Source organism: Pipistrellus kuhlii, unplaced genomic scaffold (genome assembly GCF_014108245.1).
Source record: "Pipistrellus kuhlii isolate mPipKuh1 unplaced genomic scaffold, mPipKuh1.p scaffold_m20_p_99, whole genome shotgun sequence".
Classification (NCBI taxonomy): domain Eukaryota; kingdom Metazoa; phylum Chordata; class Mammalia; order Chiroptera; family Vespertilionidae; genus Pipistrellus; species Pipistrellus kuhlii.
The window spans coordinates 85,010-103,041 of record NW_023425605.1 but is presented as its reverse complement, the minus strand read 5'-3'; the positions used below and the strand labels follow the sequence as shown (position 1 = coordinate 103,041).

The 18,032-nt window shown below is 63.1% G+C and overlaps 2 protein-coding genes across 2 annotated transcripts; both read left to right on the top strand.

The window, feature by feature from the left end:
* Positions 1 to 5,074: 5,074 nt before the first annotated feature.
* LOC118714144 (keratin-associated protein 11-1) lies at positions 5,075 to 5,525 on the top strand. The gene has a single exon (XM_036429082.2). It carries the CDS (start codon positions 5,080 to 5,082, stop codon positions 5,461 to 5,463), a length of 384 nt encoding a protein of 127 aa, XP_036284975.2. The 5' UTR covers positions 5,075 to 5,079; the 3' UTR covers positions 5,464 to 5,525.
* Positions 5,526 to 14,085: 8,560 nt separating this feature from the next.
* LOC118714138 (keratin-associated protein 7-1) lies at positions 14,086 to 14,597 on the top strand. Its single transcript, XM_045578377.1, has one exon. It carries the CDS (start codon positions 14,202 to 14,204, stop codon positions 14,463 to 14,465), a length of 264 nt encoding a protein of 87 aa, XP_045434333.1. The 5' UTR covers positions 14,086 to 14,201; the 3' UTR covers positions 14,466 to 14,597.
* The last annotated feature ends 3,435 nt before the right edge of the window (positions 14,598 to 18,032 follow it).

Below are 18,032 nucleotides of genomic sequence, written 5' to 3'. Positions count from 1 at the left end.
GGACATGCCCACGGCCGGGGGGGTCGAAGGGCACGGGGATGCTCGGCTGCGTGCGGCTCAGGACTCTGTTTCCGTTCAAACGTCCTCTGGTTCGAGGCGGACCCCAGGCTCCCCTTCGTCCACTACCCGTGGGCCTGGGGCCACCGCTCCGTCCGATTCAGGGAGGTCATGGTGAGGTCAGGGTGCCTAAGACCAGCAGGCCCCGAGCCGACCCGCTGGCCCGCCCTCCCTGTCTCCCCGGGAGCCGGGACCCTGTTCCTGGGTGCACCCGTTCCCGGTGCCCCCAGAGGCCCCGAGCACCCACTGGCTCCGCCCTCCCTGTCTCCCCGGGAGCCGGGTCCCCACCCCTTTCCTGGGTGCACCCGTTCCCGGCGCCCCCAGAGGCCCCCAGCACCCGCTGCCTGTGGACGTGGGTGGGGGAAGCTAGCGGGGGCGGACGCTCCTTTCATGTGTGACTCAGCCGCCCGGAGCAGCTCAGGCCCGGCCGCCCTGCAGCGGGTCCCACGGACGGACGGACGGACGGACGCCGTTTTACGAGGCGGCCGGCTTAACGAGCCGCTGAGCTCAGGCCTGAGTCAGGGGGAACGCCGGGCGCTGGGACAGTGACGTGGCCGGGACCCCGGTGCGGACCAGAGCGTGAGGGTCACGGGAAGCGGGAGGAGGGGAGGGTCAGGGGGAGGAGGGGAGGGTCAGGGGGAGGAGGGGAGGGTCAGGGGGAGCGGGAGGAGGGGAGGGTCAGGGGTAGCGGGAGGAGGGGAGGGTCACGGGGAGTGGGAGGAGGGGAGGGTCAGGGGAGGGGGAGGAGGGTGAGGGTCAGTGGGAGTGGTCGGAGGGGAGGGTCAGGTGGTCACGTGGAGTCGGGGGGAGGGTGAGGGTCAGGGAGGGGTAGGAGGGGAGGGTCAGGGGGAGGATGGGGAGGGTCAGGGGTAGGGCGGGGGAGGGGCGGGTCGGGGTCAGGGGAGCGGAGGAGGGGAGGGTCAGGGGTAAAGCGGGAGGAGGGGAGGGTACAGGGGGAGTAGGGGAGGGTTACAGGGAGCGGAAGGAGGGGAAGGCAGGGGTGGAGGGGAGGGGGGAGGAGGGGGGGTCAGGGGGAGGTGGGGAGGGGAGGAGGGAGGGTCAGGTGAGGAGGGTAGGGTTCAGGGGTCGGGGGGGAGGGCGGAGTGGAGGGTCAGGGGGAGGTAGGGGCGGGTCAGGGGAGGAGGTTGGAGGGGGAGGGCAGGGGGGCGCGGGAGGAGGGGAGGGTCAGGGGGCGCGGGGAGGGAGGGGAGGGTCAGGGGGGGAGGAGGGGAGGGTTAGGGGCGAGGAGTGAGGAGGGGAGGGTCAGGGGGGAGGAGGGGAGGGGTCAGGGGGAGCGGGAGGATGGCGGGGGTTCAGGGGGAGGAGGGGAGCGGTCAGGGTAGGGAGGGTCGGGAAAGTAAAGCGGGTGTGGGGTGGAGGGCCAGGGGTCCAGGGGGAGTGGGAGGGGGGAGGGTCAGGGCGGAGGAGGGGAGGAGTTTACGGGGGAGCGGGTGGGGGGGGGTCAGGGGGAGGAGGGGAGGTGTACGGGGGAGGAGGGGAGGGGTTCGGGGGAGCGGGTGGAGGGGGGGGTCAGGGGGAGGAGGGAGGGTTAGGTGAGGGGTTGGGAGGGGCCAGGTGGGTGACGGGGAGGGTGGAGGGAGGGGAAGGTCAGGGGGCGGAGGGGAGTGGCTACGGGGAGGGGGGTGGGGGGGGTCAGGGGGAGGAGGGGAGGGTCAGGGGGAGGAGGGGAGGGTTACGGGGAGCGGGTGGAGGGCCAGGGGTCACGGGGAGCGGGAGGCGAAGGCCCCGGAACGCGATTCGCGGCAAGCAGCCCCCTTCTGAGGAGCGACCTCGTATCTGTGGCTAAAGGCACCTGGAACCGCAGGCTGTGTTCCCGGCGGGGCCGGATGCAGGCGGTTTTGGGGTAAATTGGCTTTGCATTTGGCATTTAGGTTCCTGTGTAAACGGGGGCTGCAGGGCCCCTTGCGGGTGGTTTTTGGGATTCTGACGCGTGATGCAAGCTCCTGGAGAGGGGGGCATTGAAACTGCAAGCAGAAACGGCGGGGAGAGGGGGATGAAAAACAATGACCGCTGGCACAGTGTGGCATTAGGTCTGTGTCAGGGAACAAGCAAGAGCCGAGCCCTTTTGCAAGGAGGTCCAGTCGGCCTTGCTGCCCTTAAACGCGAGGGAATGCTATTTGCTGCCAGTGCTGGGAGGGGCGCTCCTGGGCAGCGTCTGCCAGGCACAGGGGCGCCCCTCCGGGTGCAGGGAGGGGCCGTGGGCGGGAGGAGGAGGCGGGTCTGCACGTGTGGAGGCCTCCGAAGGTGTGGATTCTGCACGTTCCGCGGTCGGCAGGCGTGGGGCCAGTGGCTGAGCCCAGGGCGAGGCGGCTCCGAGGGGCACGGAGCTCTCACCGCCCCAGCCGGACGCCGAGGGCCGGCCAGCCGGACGCCACGCTGAGGCACGTTCCCGGGAGTCCAGGCCAAGCTGTGGCCGGCGGCGTGCCCCTCGGCCCATGCACAGGGAGGCGTCGGCTGGCCGGCCAGGCCCAGCGCGCTCCGCCCGCCCGCAAAGCCACTCTGCTCAGGCTGCGTGGTATTCGCCGTGGCCGCCCGGCCGCTGCTACCCGCTCTCCGCGATGGCGCCGGCCGCTCCGGGCCCTGGCTGTGTCACGACTAGTGCTGCCATGAACACGGGCACATACTCCTCTGAGCTAGTGTTTGTGATTTTTGGGGGTAAATCCCCCAAAGTGGAATCGCTGGGTCACAAGGCAGTTCTATTTGTACTTATTTGAGGTAACTCCATGCTGCCTTCCATGGTGGCGGGGTGGCTGGTGGAGGGCTGAGCAAAAAAGGAAAAAAAGCACCTTGACCGGTTTGGCTCAGTGGTAGAGCATCAGTCTGCGGACTGAAAGGTCCTGGGTTCGATTCCGGTCAAGAGCATGGACCTTGGTTGTGGGCACATTCCCGGTGGGGGGTGTGCAGGAGGCAGCTGATGGATGACTCTCTCTCATCGATGTTTCTAACTCTCAATCCCTCTCCCTTCCTCTCTGTAAAAGATCAATAAAATATATTAAAAACAAAAAGAAAAAAGAAAAAGACAGAACAGCTGGTGGAGGTGGACAGTGTGGGATTTCGGACGGAGGGGGTGGGGCGCGGCGGGGCGGGAGGGCGGTAAACGGGACAGTGGGACCTGGCCTGGGGGTGTGCGGGGCGGACGGTGCGTGTGGAATGTGCACCGGAGCCCGGACACGTCTGTGAGCCAGTGTCACCCCGTGAGCTCAGTCAGAAAGGGAAGGGGCTGTGTCACGTGTGACCTCGTGAGCCTCCGGCCCCGGGCACGTGGCTGCTCCCGTGGGGGACAGCCTGGGGGCGCAGGGCCTGGGGGCGCGGGGCCTGGGGGCGCAGGGCCTGGGGGGCGGCCTGGGGGCGCGGGGCCTGGGGGCCGGCCTGGGGGACGGCCTGGGGGCGAGGGGCTGGGGGACGGCCTGGGGGGCGGCCTGGGGCGCGGGGCCTGGGGGACGGCCTGGGGCGCGGGGCCTGGGGGACGGCCTGGGGGCGCGGGCCTGGGGGGCGGCCTGGGGGCGCGGGGCCTGGGGGCGCAGGGCCTGGGGGACGGCCTGGGGGCGCAGGGCCTGGGGGGCGGCCTGGGGGCGTGGGACTGGGGGCGCGGGGGCCTAGGGGCGCGGGGCCTGGGGGCACGGGGCCTGGGGGCACGGGCCTGGGGGCGGCCTGGGGCGCGGGGCCTGGGGGCGGCCTGGGGGCCCGGGGGCCTGGGGACGACGGGTCCCCCGGGAGCGGACAGCAGGCCCAGCACCCCTTCCTTTGTGTCTGGACGCTCAGCGGGAGGAGGGATGAAGACGGGGACGCCCCCCAGGCGGCCCTCCTGGCCTCACCCACATGGACCGGTGCCCTCCGCTGAGCCGGGAGCAGCCTGGGGCCTCGGCCTCGTGGTCTTGGTGTGGACGCAAAGGAGACCGACCGCCGGCCGGCGCCGACAGGCGCTTCCCGGGCTGAGACGCGTCAACCAGCTGCCTCCTGCACACCCCTCACTGGGGATGTGCCCGCAACCAAGGTACATGCCCTTGACCGGAATCGAACCCGGGACCCTTCAGTCCGCAGGCCGACGCTCTATCCACTGAGCCACACTAGCCGGGGTGAAAGCATCCATCTGCAGTGTGTGTGTGAGTCCACGTCCCCGACTCGGGGCCCAGGAGGAGGACGCGCGGGCACAGCGGCCTCCGTGGCCACTCCTGTCCGTCCACTCGATGGCGGTTTTCGGAGAAAAGCTCGGCCGCGGCGCCGAGAAGGGACTTGGCTGCCAATGGCCGCCCTGAGCTCCCGGGCTCCTGCCTGGACGGGAGGCCGCGCCCCGGCTCCCGGCCCTGCCCTCAGCCCTCGGCCTCCTGCGGGCAGCGGCCGCCCTGGGAGTCCCCGAGCCAGCCCGCCGCCCGCGTCCTCTCCCCTCAGAGACCTCAGGCCGTGACATCACGGGCTGCCGGGACGCCCATTAGCGGCGGGTGTGCAGGGAACATGCTAAGAGTCGCAGTGCACGGGGTGGGGCTGGGGTGGAGGGGAGGGGGTTACGGCTGGTCCCTCGGGGAGAGGGACAGGGAGAGTGGCGGGGCAGGGCCGGGCCGGGCCGGGTGTGGGCGGGATTGCTGCCGCGACGCTGGTGTCCAGACGCTGGTGTCCGGCCGGAGGGCATGTGTGGGCTGCCTGGCCGTGGCTTTGAAGCTGCCAGCCGGCCCCTCCCCGGTCTGAGCCCAGAACAGAGGCCGTGACGCAGCCCAAACCTCTAAACCGGCTTTACGGGGACGCGGCCGCTGGAGCCGCAGGTTCCCAGGCGTCTGAGGCCGCCGGGGCGGGCGGCGGGGAGGAGAGGGGGCTCAGGAGCCAGGCGGGCGGGGCCGCCCACCCGCAGGGACGCATAAAAGCCGCCCGCCCAGCCGGGGACTCTCACAGCCCAGCAGCCGCAGCCCCTGCAGCTCTCCGCGCCTCTCCGCGCCTCTCCGCTCCGTCCGCCGTCCGCTCCGTCCGCCGTCCGCGCCCTCCGCGCCCTCCGCGCCCTCCGCCGGCACCATGTCCTACCTCTGCTCGCCCCGCTCCGGCTCGGCCCGGCCCCCGGCCGCCCCCGGCTCCTCCTCGCTCGACGTCGACTGCCTGAGCGGCATCTGCCTGCCCAGCTCCTTCCAGACGGGCTCCTGGCTGCTGGACCACTGCGCCCGGGAGCCGGGCTGCGAGCCGCCCGCCTGCCCGCCGGCCTCCCGCGTGGCCAGCCCCGGGCGGGCCGCCTGCCCGCGCCAGCCCGCCTGCCTGGCCGCCCCCTGCTCCGCCGCCTGCAGCCGGCCACTCACCTTCGTGTCCAGCAGCGGCAAGCCGGCGGGCGGCTCCGCCGGGGGCCAGCCGGGCGCCCCCCGGGCCTACAAGCGGCCCTGCGTGTCCGGCTGCCGGAGGCCCTGCTGAGCCGCCGAGGAGCGAGCGAGCGAGACCGTGACCTGCCTGCCGCCCACCCTCCCGCTGCCTCGCCGGCCTCACCTCCGGCCTCCTGCACGGCTCCCGGCGCCCGGCTGCGTCTCCGGCTCCGGAGGAGGGAGCTAGTCTCGCTCGGTCCTTCCAATAAACGGCGTCCCTCGGCCTCCACGTGTCTCGAGTCCTCTGTCCTCGCCCCTCGCCCCTCAGCGCCCTCGCTGACCGGCCCGGTGCCCTCCCAAGACGGACGGCGGGGCAGCCTCAGGGTGGGGGGCGGCGGGGGTGTCAGCAGGAGGGACGGGTCCTGAGGATGGGGGAGGGGGCAGCCTCAGGGTGGGGGACGGCGGGGGTGTCAGCAGGAGGGACGGGTCCTGAGGATGGGGGAGGGGGCAGCCTCAGGGTGGGGGCGGCGGGGGTTGTCAGGAGGAGGGACGGGTCCTGAGGATGGGGGAGGGGGCAGCCTCAGGGTGGGGGGCGGCGGGGGTGTCAGGAGGAGGGACGGGTCCTGAGGATGGGGGAGGGGGCAGCCTCAGGGTGGGGGGCGGCGGGGTGTCAGCAGGAGGGACGGGTCCTGAGGACGGGGGAGGGGGCAGCCTCAGGGTGGGGGACGGCGGGGGTGTCAGCAGGAGGGACGGGTCCTGAGGATGGGGGAGGGGGCAGCCTCAGGGTGGGGGACGGCGGGGTGTCAGCAGGAGGGACGGGTCCTGAGGATGGGGGAGGGGGCAGCCTCAGGGTGGGGGACGGCGGGGTGTCAGGAGGAGGGACGGGTCCTGAGGATGGGGGAGGGGGCAGCCTCAGGGTGGGGGACGGCGGGGTGTCAGGAGGAGGGACAGGTCCTGAGGATGGGGGAGGGGGCAGCCTCAGGGTGGGGGACGGCAGGGTGTCAGGAGGAGGGACGGGTCCTGAGGATGGGGGAGGGGGCAGCCTCAGGGTGGGGGACGGCGGGGTGTCAGCAGGAGGGACGGGTCCTGAGGATGGGGGAGGGGGGCAGCCTCAAGGTGGGGGACGGCGGGGTGTCAGCAGGAGGGACGGGTCCTGAGGATGGGGGAGGGGGGCAGCCTCAGGGTGGGGGACGGCGGGGTGTCAGGAGGAGGGACGGGTCCTGAGGATGGGGGAGGGGGCAGCCTCAGGGTGGGGGGCGGCGGGGTGTCAGGAGGAGGGACGGGTCCTGAGGATGGGGGAGGGGGCAGCCTCAGGGTGGGGGACGGCGGGGGTGTCAGGAGGAGGGACAGGTCCTGAGGATGGGGGAGGGGGCAGCCTCAGGGTGGGGGACGGCAGGGTGTCAGGAGGAGGGACGGGTCCTGAGGATGGGGGAGGGGGCCAGCCTCAGGGTGGGGGACGGCGGGGTGTCAGCAGGAGGGACGGGTCCTGAGGATGGGGGAGGGGGCAGCCTCAAGGTGGGGGACGGCGGGGTGTCAGCAGGAGGGACGGGTCCTGAGGATGGGGGAGGGGGCAGCCTCAGGGTGGGGGATGGCGGGGTATCAGGAGGAGGGACGGGTCCTGAAGATGGGGAGGGGGCAGCCTCAGGGTGGGGGGCGGCGGGGGTGTCAGCAGGAGGGACGGGTCCTGAGGATGGGGGAGGGGGCAGCCTCAGGGTGGGGGGCGGCGGGGTGTCAGCAGGAGGGACGGGCGGTGAGGGACGGGGGAGCCTGGTGTCCCCTCTGTGGGGCTGGGCACAGTCACGCCCGCGAAGGAAAGGGAAGCGTGGCCTGGGGAGGGGGGCGTGGGCCTGGGCAGTGGGCTGGTGGGAGCCCAGGCGTCCTGAGAGGAGGGTGGGGGTCGTGTCCGGCCTGAGGCCCCTCACCGGCTGGCGGCGAGGAGAGCTCGGGGTGGGGTGGGGTGGGGGGGCCCGGGGAGACCCACAAACGCCTCGGAGACACGCTCCCGCCTGCTCCTCAGGGACGGGCCGTCTGGGGGGTGGCCGGCCGGCTCCTCGGACTGTTCCAGAACGGGAGACGCCGCGCGGGGCCTGCCCTCGCCGTGTCCTCAGCGGAGACGCCGGCGTGTCCGGCCGGCCGGGGCGGCTCAGGGCCCTGCCGCTCTCTGGGCGCCATCGGCCGTCCTCTGCCCCCGCCCGCGGGCAGCCCCTGCTCCGCGAGGGCCAGGACAGGGCGGGGGACGCTCCCCGTGGGACCAGCTTCTGGCTACGTCCCTCCCCCTCCTCGAAGCCACGGAGTTTATTCTCGAACCCGGGGCCTGGGGGCCGGGGGCCCTCGGAGCGGCTGTTGGCTCGCCTCACTCCCCGTTTGTTCTGTCCTTCCCGTGGGACCGGCCCGGTCCTCAGAGCGGGGGTGCTCTCCACACCGCCCTGTGCTCTCGCCGCCCGTTCCAGCAGGCAGCGCGGGGCCGAGCCGCTGTCAGTCCTCCCGAGGAGGTTCCCGCTGATTCAGGGAGAGGGGAGGGAGGGGGGGCAGAGAGAACCATCGCTGTGAGGGAGACCGGGAGGAGCCGTGACCGGAATCGAACCCCAGACCCTCTGGTCCGCAGGCCGGTGCCTGCTCGGTCTTCTGTGCAGATGACCAGCCGCCTCCACACAGGCGTGTTGTCCCAGCGCCCGCCTCCAGGGCCTGGCCATGTGTGCTTAGGATGTTTCATCGGAGCTCACACAAGAGCCACAGGCGTAGGGACTCACGTGTGTGTGCATGTGCATGTGTGCCTGCCTGTGTATCTGCATGTGTACCTGTGTGTATGTGTGTATTAGCCAAGTTTAATCCCAAGCCGTTTTGTTGGACTCCCTAGGCTAAGCCCTGCCTGGGGGGAGGAGGAGCTGTGGTGTTGGAGGAGGAGGGGCTGTGGGTGCTGGGGGAGGAGGGGCTGTGGGTGCTGGGGGAGGAGGGGCTGTGGGTGCTGGGGGGGGAGGATGGGGAGTTGTGGGTGCTGGGGAGGGGGGACCAGATTGCCGGGGATCATGCTGAATGGACGAGCAGGAAGGAGCGGGAAGGACCCAGGGAAACCTGACAGAGCGGCACCCTTTCTCCCCCTCCCTTCCCCCCCTCCCCCCCCCCCCCCCCCCCCTCCAGCACAGCGGTTTGAAGCAGCTGGCTCTCCCTCAGGGTCCCCCATGTGCCCCAGCCCAGACCGGGCTCTGCCCTCGGCCCCGGCCGTCCTGAGGGCTGACAGACGCCCCAATCACCAGCTCTGACCTGATTAGCCTTCTCCCTGCCGCCCTCTCTCCTGACCTCTGCCCGCCTCCCCCAGGCACTGGGTGACCCGGCGTGGTGGGCGGGCAGGTGCTGGGAAAGGTCACGTCTCCACAGCTGCCTGAGCGAGGCCCCGAGCAGTGAGCCTGTCCCACCGACAGGCCACAACGCCCCCCGGGCCACGCTGCCTCCCGGGCCTGTCTGAATTCCTGGCAGAAACCACGGTGTGCTGTGGCTCCGTGTGGGGAACGATGGTGAGCGTCTGGTGGGTGACAGAGGCCCAGTCCCACGCTTCCCAGCACAATGGGTTCCAGCTGGCTGTGGCTGCCCACCCGGGCCTGCCCGTCCCAGCCTCCCTTGCAGCTATGTGTGGCCATGTGACCACGGACCGGCCAATGGGACGGGGTGAGAGCCGTGAGCGTCTGACTCTAACTCCTAGCCGAGCTGGGCGTGTCCCGCTGGCCGGTGTCCTGTTGGCCGGGATGTGGGCGAGTCAGAGCCGGCCAGGACCCCACGCGGCTCTGCCTTCAGGGGGCGCTCGGACGGGCGGCCACTGCCTGCCCGCCTGCCTGACGGGAAGAACGAACATCTGCCTTTCAGAGCCCACGTCCCCGTCCTGTTCCAGCCGCTGAGGGAGAATCCGTCCCTCACAGACTGTGACCAGCATGGGGGGTGTAGGGTGGTCGTTGTGCTCATGGTGCGGGGGTGGCGGTAGGCCCTTTAGACTCACCACGAGGAGTCCCGTCCGAGGGCTGTGACGTGTCAGGCGACTTCCCCCTCACAGCAGCCCGCCCGGGGGCCACGCTCTGGCTGCTCTGCCACGCGGCTCTGAGCCAGTGGTCGGCAAACTCATCCGTCCACAGAGCCAAATAGCAACAGGACAACGATTGACATTCCTTCTGAGAGCCACATTTTTTAAGCGTAAACTTCTTCTAATGCCACTTCTCTAACATAGACTCACCCAGGCCGTGGTGTTTTGTGGAAGAGCCACACTCAGGGGGCCAAAGAGCTGCCTGTGGCTCATGAGCCACAGTTTGCCGACCACGGATTTAACCTAAAAGCCACTCAACCGCTCGCTATGATGTGCACTGACCACCAGGGGGCCGACACTCCGGTAGGATAGCTCGCTGCTGGGGTCCGGCCGATCGGGACTGAGCAAGAAGGGCTGGACACATCCAGGAGCCCTCCCACAGTCCCTCCCTGGCTGGTCAACCTCCCACGCCCCTCCCTGGGCCCAATTGTGCACGGGTGGGGTCCCTCGGCCTGGCCTGCACCCTCTTGCAATCTGGGACCCCTCAGGGGGTGTTGGGCTGCTGGCTTTGGTCCGATCCCCGCGGGCCAGGCTGAGGGACCCCACGGGCCCATTTCCATGCACCGGGCCTCTGGTGTGCATATGAGATCTTTGGTTAATATCTTCCTGCCCTCCCCTCTGCCCGCTGCCCTCTGAGTCATCCGCCTGTCCCAGATTTCCATGCCTGTGTGCCGAGCGTCTGCCCCCTGGTGGTCACTGTGAGTCATAGCTGCCAGTGGAACGCTCTCGATAGATAGCTGTCGGACTATCAATGAGTGTGTGCGCAGAGAGAAGGGTGACGGGGGGAGTGAAGGTAAGAGAAGCAGCTGGCCGGGGGTCGGCACCTGGCGGCAGGGGCCCCGGCAACCGACCGGCCGGCTGTTTGGCTCACACGTTGCCTCTGGGTGGACTCTGAAGCCTTCGCACGCGCACCCTGCCTTCCTGCCACGACCCGGAGCCGCACCCCCATCTGCGTGACTCAGGCGTGTGCACTCCGTGTGCCCTCGCTGCTCCAGACGTTAATACACGAAACAAACAGGAGAAAATACCGCAGGTGGAATTCCAGAACTCCGTGGCGCTATTTCATCTCATTTCCACTCTGTTTGGTTCCTTCATCTCCAGGCAGAAATAGGGGAAAAACAGGTTATTTATTAATTCTTAAAAACATTTTTTTTTCTTTCAAATATTTTTACCAATTTCAGAGAAGGGAGAGGGAGACAGAGAAACATCAATGATGAGAGAGAATCACAGACCGGCTGCCTCCTGCCCGCCCCCCACTGGGGATCGAGGCTGCCACCCGGGCCTGTGCCCCGACAGGGAATCGAACCGCAACCTCCTGGTTCATAGGTCAATGCTCAACCACTGAGCCACATCAGCAGGGCTGTTTATCTGTGTTTTAAAAAAATCTTGAAAAGACTTCTCAAACTTACAAAACTTCATCAGACAGGCTTACTTCTTTATAGTGTTAATTCTGCTTTGTATTCGAAGCGATGAAGATGGAAACTCCATACCTCCACTTTTGGGTATATTTCACAACATTTTTTGGCGTCTTTTCACCACAACGTGCGTCTCGAAGGAGCTCCCCACTCATCTCATGTTGTCTTTCTAGCTTTTTTTCATCTCCATGTCCTTCTTAGGCCATAGAATTTTACGGAGGTCACAGCATTGGCGTCCTTCACGTTTTCCCTCTTTTGAAAAAGACAGCATTCGGAAAGTGCTTTGCTTTCTCTCTCGAGGTCCACATTTCCATCTCGTCTGTCGCAGGACCCGGCCGCTGGCTGTGACAGTGGTTTTATTGGTGGTGAGATACAGCTACGTTCCTGAGACCTGTGTGCTCCCTCCCGTCGTCAGAGTAACTTCACATAAGCTCCAGTGGATAACTTCCCATAACCCAGGTGTTTTTTTTTTTTTTAAATAATATAGTTTATTGATTTTTTAAAGAGAGGAAGAGAGAGGGATAGAGAGTTAGAAACATCGAACAGCTGCCTCTTATGTGCCCTCCCCCACCCCACTGGGGATATGCCCACGACCAAGGTACATGCCCTTGAGCAGAATCGAACCCGGACCCTTCAGTCCGCAGGCCGATGCTCTATCCACTGAGCCACACCGGTTTCGGCATAACCCAGGTTTTATCTACAGAGTGCACACTATTCACTCTGTCGAACAGGGTTTGTTTAATTCTCTTTACCTTCATCATGCCTCTGTTTCCTCTCTCTTTTGCTGTTTTGAGTCTTGGGAATGTGTCTGTTTCCTGAATAAACACGTGAATTCCAGAGTAGCCTCTTGGTTTGCATAGAACCTGATGTGGTCTGTTATAAATATTTCCCTCTTCACGGGGTCCAGCACGGGGAGAGAGCGGACAGGAGTCCCGAGTAGGGGCGGCGGGGGATTGAGAAAATGAAAGGAAGAGACAGACACAGAGACGGAGGGGAAAAGCTGGGGCAGGGAGAGATGGCTGGCCCTCTGATGGAGAGACAGTGACCCAGAGCTGGTGCAGCCTGTTTATTATACACAGCACGATTCCAGGAAGCTTTACTAGAGTTTGAGACAAAGGGAATTATGTGAAATCATGGTTGAAACCAAGCGGTCATTCTTCATTCTTGTGGCTTCTGTGTAGCTGTCACTCCTGGCTGAGCCCAGATAATTGCATCCGTCCTTCAGCCTGGCTGAACTTCGATAACAAAACCCACCCCTGGCACCTGAGCTAAAGGTCAGGCTGACAACCACCTGCCTCTGGCACGGTATGTCTCCAGGACAAGAGGCTCATCCTCAAGGATCCGACGCAGACAAGCCCCTAGGCCGGTGGGAAACTCACAGAGGCCTGTGCATGCAGGGGCAGAGGCCTCGGGCCTCCTGAGATTGCCTCTCAGACAGTTCCTGGGAGGACTTAGATCCAGGCCACTGCGGACACAAGTGATCTGTAATTTGGATCTGATGCCAGCAGGGGGCGGTGGTGATCGGCTAGTCTGGACTCAGGGCTGATTCTCAAGACACTGAAAACAAAAGAAGACCTTGTTTGAAACTCAGCTTCCCCCGTTCTGTCCGCCCCTACGGCCCCGTGACATCCTGTAACGTGACATGTTCCAGGGGGACCCTGGTGGCTCTCCGGATAACTCACCTGGTGTCGGGGCCGCTCCTGATGGGGTTCAGGGAAAGACTCCGTGGGAAAGGCCCGAGCCGGCATCTCCTCCCGTAGCCGTTGGCAGGCCGCTCAGCGAAGTCCCGGGGCGAACCCTGGGGCCTGGGGACCGGGACGAGCTGCCAGCGCGCTCTGTGGTGCTTCCGGAACATTCCCCAAGGATAAGGTGACCAGATAACATTGGGGACGGAGCCTGCAACATGGGCATGGGCCCCGACCGGGAAGCTAACTGGTTCCTAGGGCGATGCTCAACCACTGAGCCACCCCAGCCAGGCAAATTTAGGACATTTTAATAATTTTTTTTTAAATTGAAATCTTAAAAGTAAAGGGACAGAACGTGAGGAGTCGCCTGTCCCCATGCACTGCCTGACGTCAGAGGAAGACCCGGCTGGAGGCGCCCTGACCGGAGGGCACCGGTCACAGGCCGAAAGCCGAGAGGAACACGAGGACACGGGGGTCATGCGGAAGGAGTGAGATTTATTAGAGACGACAGCGGAACCCCCCACCCACCCGCCGGCCTCCGGGACCCCGTGGGGAAGTCACCCCGACAGGCAGAGCCTCCGGGGAGCCAGCCCCCCGCCCCGCGGCCCCGCTCCCGGCCGGGAGGGCATCTGGCCGCTGTGGCTGTGGGGACGGTCCAGCGCCATCCCCATTGGTAAAGCAGGACACCATTGACCGGGGTTGGGGGTGGGGTGGGGAGGGGGTGTTCTTGATTAAAAATTTGGTCTGTATGGAGCCTCAAAAATTTTCATAGAATGCAAAAATAGTGTTGTAATATATTTTTAAAAATTTCAACATAAGTACAATTTACAAATATAATAAATAAAAAATTATGTCTAAGTATTATTTTATTCTTTGACATATTTCTTATTTGAGTGAATTTTTTTAATAGATTGCTGTTGTTTAAAAGGTCATGAAATTTTTCACAAGAATTTGTTAAATTATATTTCACACATAAAATGGCTCTCAAAGTCTTAATTGTGATTTTTCTGACATCCACACTTTGTTTACCGTAGAAAAAACGCGTTCAGTCGCAGCATTAGTTCCTGGTAAGGACAGCGCACAATTCTAACAACTGATCAGCAATGCGAACTTTGATAAGCAGTACTCGATAATCAGTTCTCAACAATTATTTGTTATTATTAAAGTTTAACATTATAAAATTAACAAAAATAATATAAAACTCATATTCTGGCTAAATAGCCACACGGCCGCCGAAAACCGTATATTCCCTTCCCTCTCTCCCGCCGTTCCCTAGCTTGTGCATTCTTTCCAAAAATCAGGACTTTTTAAAACGCCGTGGGACGCAGGACAAATTGTTGAAAATCAGCAGGTCTGGTCACCTCGCCCAAGGAGCATGTGGGGGCGGGCTCACGGTCGGGGCGGACGGGCCAGTGTGAGGTGACCGCAGGCAGAGTGATGACACAGCACATTCCTCTGCCGTCGGAGCCCAGGAATGTGGGCGAGGTGGCGGGGCGGCTTCATGTGTGTTTTACGAGCGAACCCGGAGCTGTGGACGCAGATCCGCTGGCTGCCCGCCCGCCGGCCGCCCCGCCCCGCCCGGCCTGGGTATAAAAGGCCCCCGGCCGCCACCAGCCTCATCCACCGGCACCTGCTCTCCACCCTCACATCCACGCCCACCACCTCCTCTCCTCCCGCCGCCATGACCCGCTTCTTCTGCTGTGGCAGCTACTTCCCCGGCTACCCCTGCTACGGCACCAACTTCCACCGCACCTACCGGGCCACCCCCCTCAACTGCGTGGTGCCCCTGGGGTCCCCACTCAACTACGGGCACGGCTGCACCGGCTACGGCTCCCTCGGCTACAGCTTCGGCGGCAGCAACTTCGGGAACCTGGGCTGCGGCTACGGCGGCAGCTGCTGGCGGCCCTGGGGCTCCGGCTCCGGCTTCGGCTACAGCACCTACTGAGGCCCGGCCGGCACCCGGGACGCAGGGCCCCCGCAGAGCGAGGCCGTGCCCGCCTCGGAGCTGCCGGGAGAGTCCGCCCGTCTCTGTGACCGCGCCGAGGCCTGGTCTCCGAGGACGCTGAGCCGGCACCGGCGCTGGACCGTCCGCACAGCCACGTTGGCCTGGCGCCCGCCCGGCTGGGAGCAGAGCAGCGGGGAGGGGGCTGGCTCCCCGGAGGCTCTGCCCGTCCGGGTGACTTCCCCTCGGGGTCCCGGAGGCCGGCGGGTGGGTGGGGGGTTCCGCTGTCGTCTCTAATAAATCTCACTCCTTCCGCATGACCCCCGTGTCCTCGTGTTCCTCTCCGCTTTCGGCCTGTGACCGTGCCCTCCGGTCAGGGTGCCTCCAGCCGGGTCTTCCTCTGACGTCAGGCAGTGCATGGGGACGGGCGACGCCTCACGTTCTGTCCCTTTACTTTTAAGATTTCAATTTAAAAAAAATTTATTAAAATGTCCTAAATTTGCCTGGCTGGGGTGGCTCGGTGGTTGAGCATCGCCCTAGGAACGCATGCCCGTGTTGCAGGCTCCGTCCTCAGGAGGCAGCTGGTCCATGATTCTCTCTCATCGTCTCTGTCTCTGTCTCTGTCTCCCTCTCCCTCTGAGGTCAGTACAAATGGATTTAAAATAAGGTGACCAGACATCCTGCATTTGGTGAGACAGTCCCGATTTCTAACAATTTGTCCCGCGTCCCGAGGTGTTTTAAAAAAGTCCCAATTTTTGGAAAGATTTCTATGCGGCCTGCGGGACAAATTGTTAAAAATTGGGACTGTCCTGCCAAAAGCGGGACGTCTGGTCACCTTAATTTAAAAGTGACTCTGGGCTCTTCCGCCATGCTGTCGGCGTGAGCGGGACAGAGCCCATGCTAACATGGAAGAGGCTCTTTTGTTTATTGCATCGGACTCGGCTCCCTGGTGGTCCTCGGGGATCACGCAGTCTGTGCGTAACATATGGGGGCATTCATCCGGGATCCCCAGGACCATGAGAGACCCGATCCGGAGAGCCTGACTGGCCGCGGTAAGCGTGTGTTTGTCTGTGTCCTTGTGTGCGCGCTCTGGAGGGGCGTGAAACCCCTTGTGTCATTGGTGCCCGAATACGTCTGGCAGATGCGCCATTAAGACCACGGGCCAGAGGATTCGGAAGACGTTCTGACCTCCCGGGAGGGCCCCTCAGTCAGGAGAGACGTGGAAGCCTCTCCTAGAGGGCCCCTCACATGGGGAGAGGGATGGAAGCCTCTCCCAGGACGAGGTGAGCAGCGTGAGCCCTTGCCTCACATGCGGGAAAGTGACGGGAGCCTTTCCTAGGTCTGATTTTGGTGTCGGCAGGCGACATGGCGCCCCAGGATGGAGCCGGCAAAGTGTGGCCCAGGTGGTGGTGCAGGGGCCCCTGGCGGCGTTGGGTTGGAGAGGGGCTCCCGCAGGGCTTAGTCTGCGTGTTGGAGCGCCGCTGGGCAGCGGTGGCCTCGCTCGGGGAGCAGGCACCTGGGTTAATTTGCTGGCTGCCTGGAGAAGGGGAGGCGGAGCCGGGAAGCCGCTGGGGCGACCCTCGCTTCCTCCTCGGGGGCCGCCCGAGCAGCGTGGCTGGGGTGGTGGCGGCAGCAGCCTCGCTCTGGGGCCTGGGCCGGTGTGGCGACGGCATCGTGTCTGGGAGAAGAGGCCTCATGGGCGAATTTCTGTGCTCTTGTACAGGCGGGAGAGAAGTGGACCTCTCCCGAGTCTGGTTTTAAGTCTGGTTGCTGTTGGGCGCCCTCTTGTTGGTTGCTGTGATTTTCTGTGTGGTGGAGGTCCAGAATGGCCAATGGCAGACTCCTTCTAGTGGGTGACCAGCTTTCAATGTCGGAGGGCCACCGGTTGGCATGGGGCCGTTGTTTGGTTTGACTTCCACAGAGTTGGAAGACTGTTCTCAGGAGCCCTCTGTCTGTGTTCCTTGTAACTTTGCTACTCTCTCCCCCCAGAGCAGGCAGGAGGTGGGAGAGGGGAGACACGTGGCGAAGCCACTCCTCAAGAAAGTTTTTATGCAGCTCGAATTTCTGTGCTCATGTAAAGGGAAAAGGCCAGTTCAAAACGAGTGTGCATAGTTTTGGGCTGTACTTAAACTCTTTTCTGTGTACAGAATGAGTTTTAAAAATAGTGGAGGTTAACTGGGAGCTAAATTAAAACTAGTTTCCCCAGGCATTGTAAGCAGCTTTTGGAATTTTCCGCCCTGAGGCCCTGAGGCAGGAACTAGGGGGTAACGTAGGGAGTCTTCAGCTAAAGAACGTGTTCATTTGCATTTGAATGCCACAGCATCTTTCCCATTGTCCAATCCCTCCCCTAGCACAGTGTTTTTCAACCTTTTTTGGGCAAAGGCACACTTGTTTCATGAAAAAAATCACGAGGCACACCACCATTAGAAAATGTTAAAAAATTTAACTCTGTGCCTATATTGACTATATATAAAGTAATTCTCTTGAATAGGAATCAAATAAACACAAAGAAAGTATTTTATAATTACTTTATTATGAAATATTAAGTAAACAAAATAGTGAAAAATTATAAAATTCTTGTCTTGTCTGCACCTACGGCACACCAGGCAACATCTCAAGGCACACTAGTGTGCCGCGGAACAGCGGTTGAAAAACGCTGCCCTAGTGATCTGAAGGGAATGGCCAGATCTGTTGCTGAAACTTCTCCTTAAGTAAGCAGGTTGTAAGAGAAGGAAGAACCACTTCGGGTTCCTCTGGCCACTGAAGGACCAGATGATTGGTGGACCCTCCATATGCAAGACTGTTGGTCTCAGAGGCTCTAGGTCAGAGTTGCCCAGTGACACCAGGTTACCCACTTAAGTATCACCAAGGCTTCTGAGCTGTGAGGCAGAGTTGCTAGAAGTACTGTCTGTGCACAGGTAAATGCTAAGCAAGGTAAGGGGGTCTCCCTGGGAATTCTGGTCCCAGGAAACTTCCCCAGGAGAGCATTGGTAGGTGGATTTCAGAGATTAAACCACCAGCATTAAGGTCTAGTTTTTGTAGACACTTCAGAATATGTTGAATATACCCCACTAGGACAGAAACTGCCTCTATAGTAAAGAGATTACTCCAGGAGATTATACCTAGATTTGGGCTGCCAGTATCAGATAACAGCCCTCCCCTTGGTAGCTAAGGTATCTCAGAGTATAGCTCTAGCCTCAGGACAGGCAAAAGTGAGACTCTGGAAAAGGGGTTTAACTAAATGTGTCCTAGAATCAGTGAAAATTGGACCAACCCCCTGTCCTTTGCCCACTTGAGGGCCAGGTGTACCCCTTACTGGGACAAGTTTCCCCTTTTTATGGGGGGTATCATGTATGGTAACCATTCCCTTGCTCAAGACCTTACAGGTTCTGCAGTTTGCTTGTTCCAGATGCACTGCCAGTGCCCACTGCAGACCCTGTAGCCCGGGAACTCAGTGTGGGTAAAGAAATTCACTGCCCAAGGACTCAAAGGGATGCTACACTGTTATCCTGAGCACACCCACGGCTGTTGAAATGGCACCCAGACCTGACTACATGACTCCCAGCTCCT

Bases quoted from the DNA above. Each gene is read 5' to 3' on its own strand.
- LOC118714144 (XM_036429082.2), top strand. From the start codon at position 5,080: ATGTCCTACCTCTGCTCGCCCCGCTCCGGCTCGGCCCGGCCCCCGGCC.
- LOC118714138 (XM_045578377.1), top strand. From the start codon at position 14,202: ATGACCCGCTTCTTCTGCTGTGGCAGCTACTTCCCCGGCTACCCCTGC.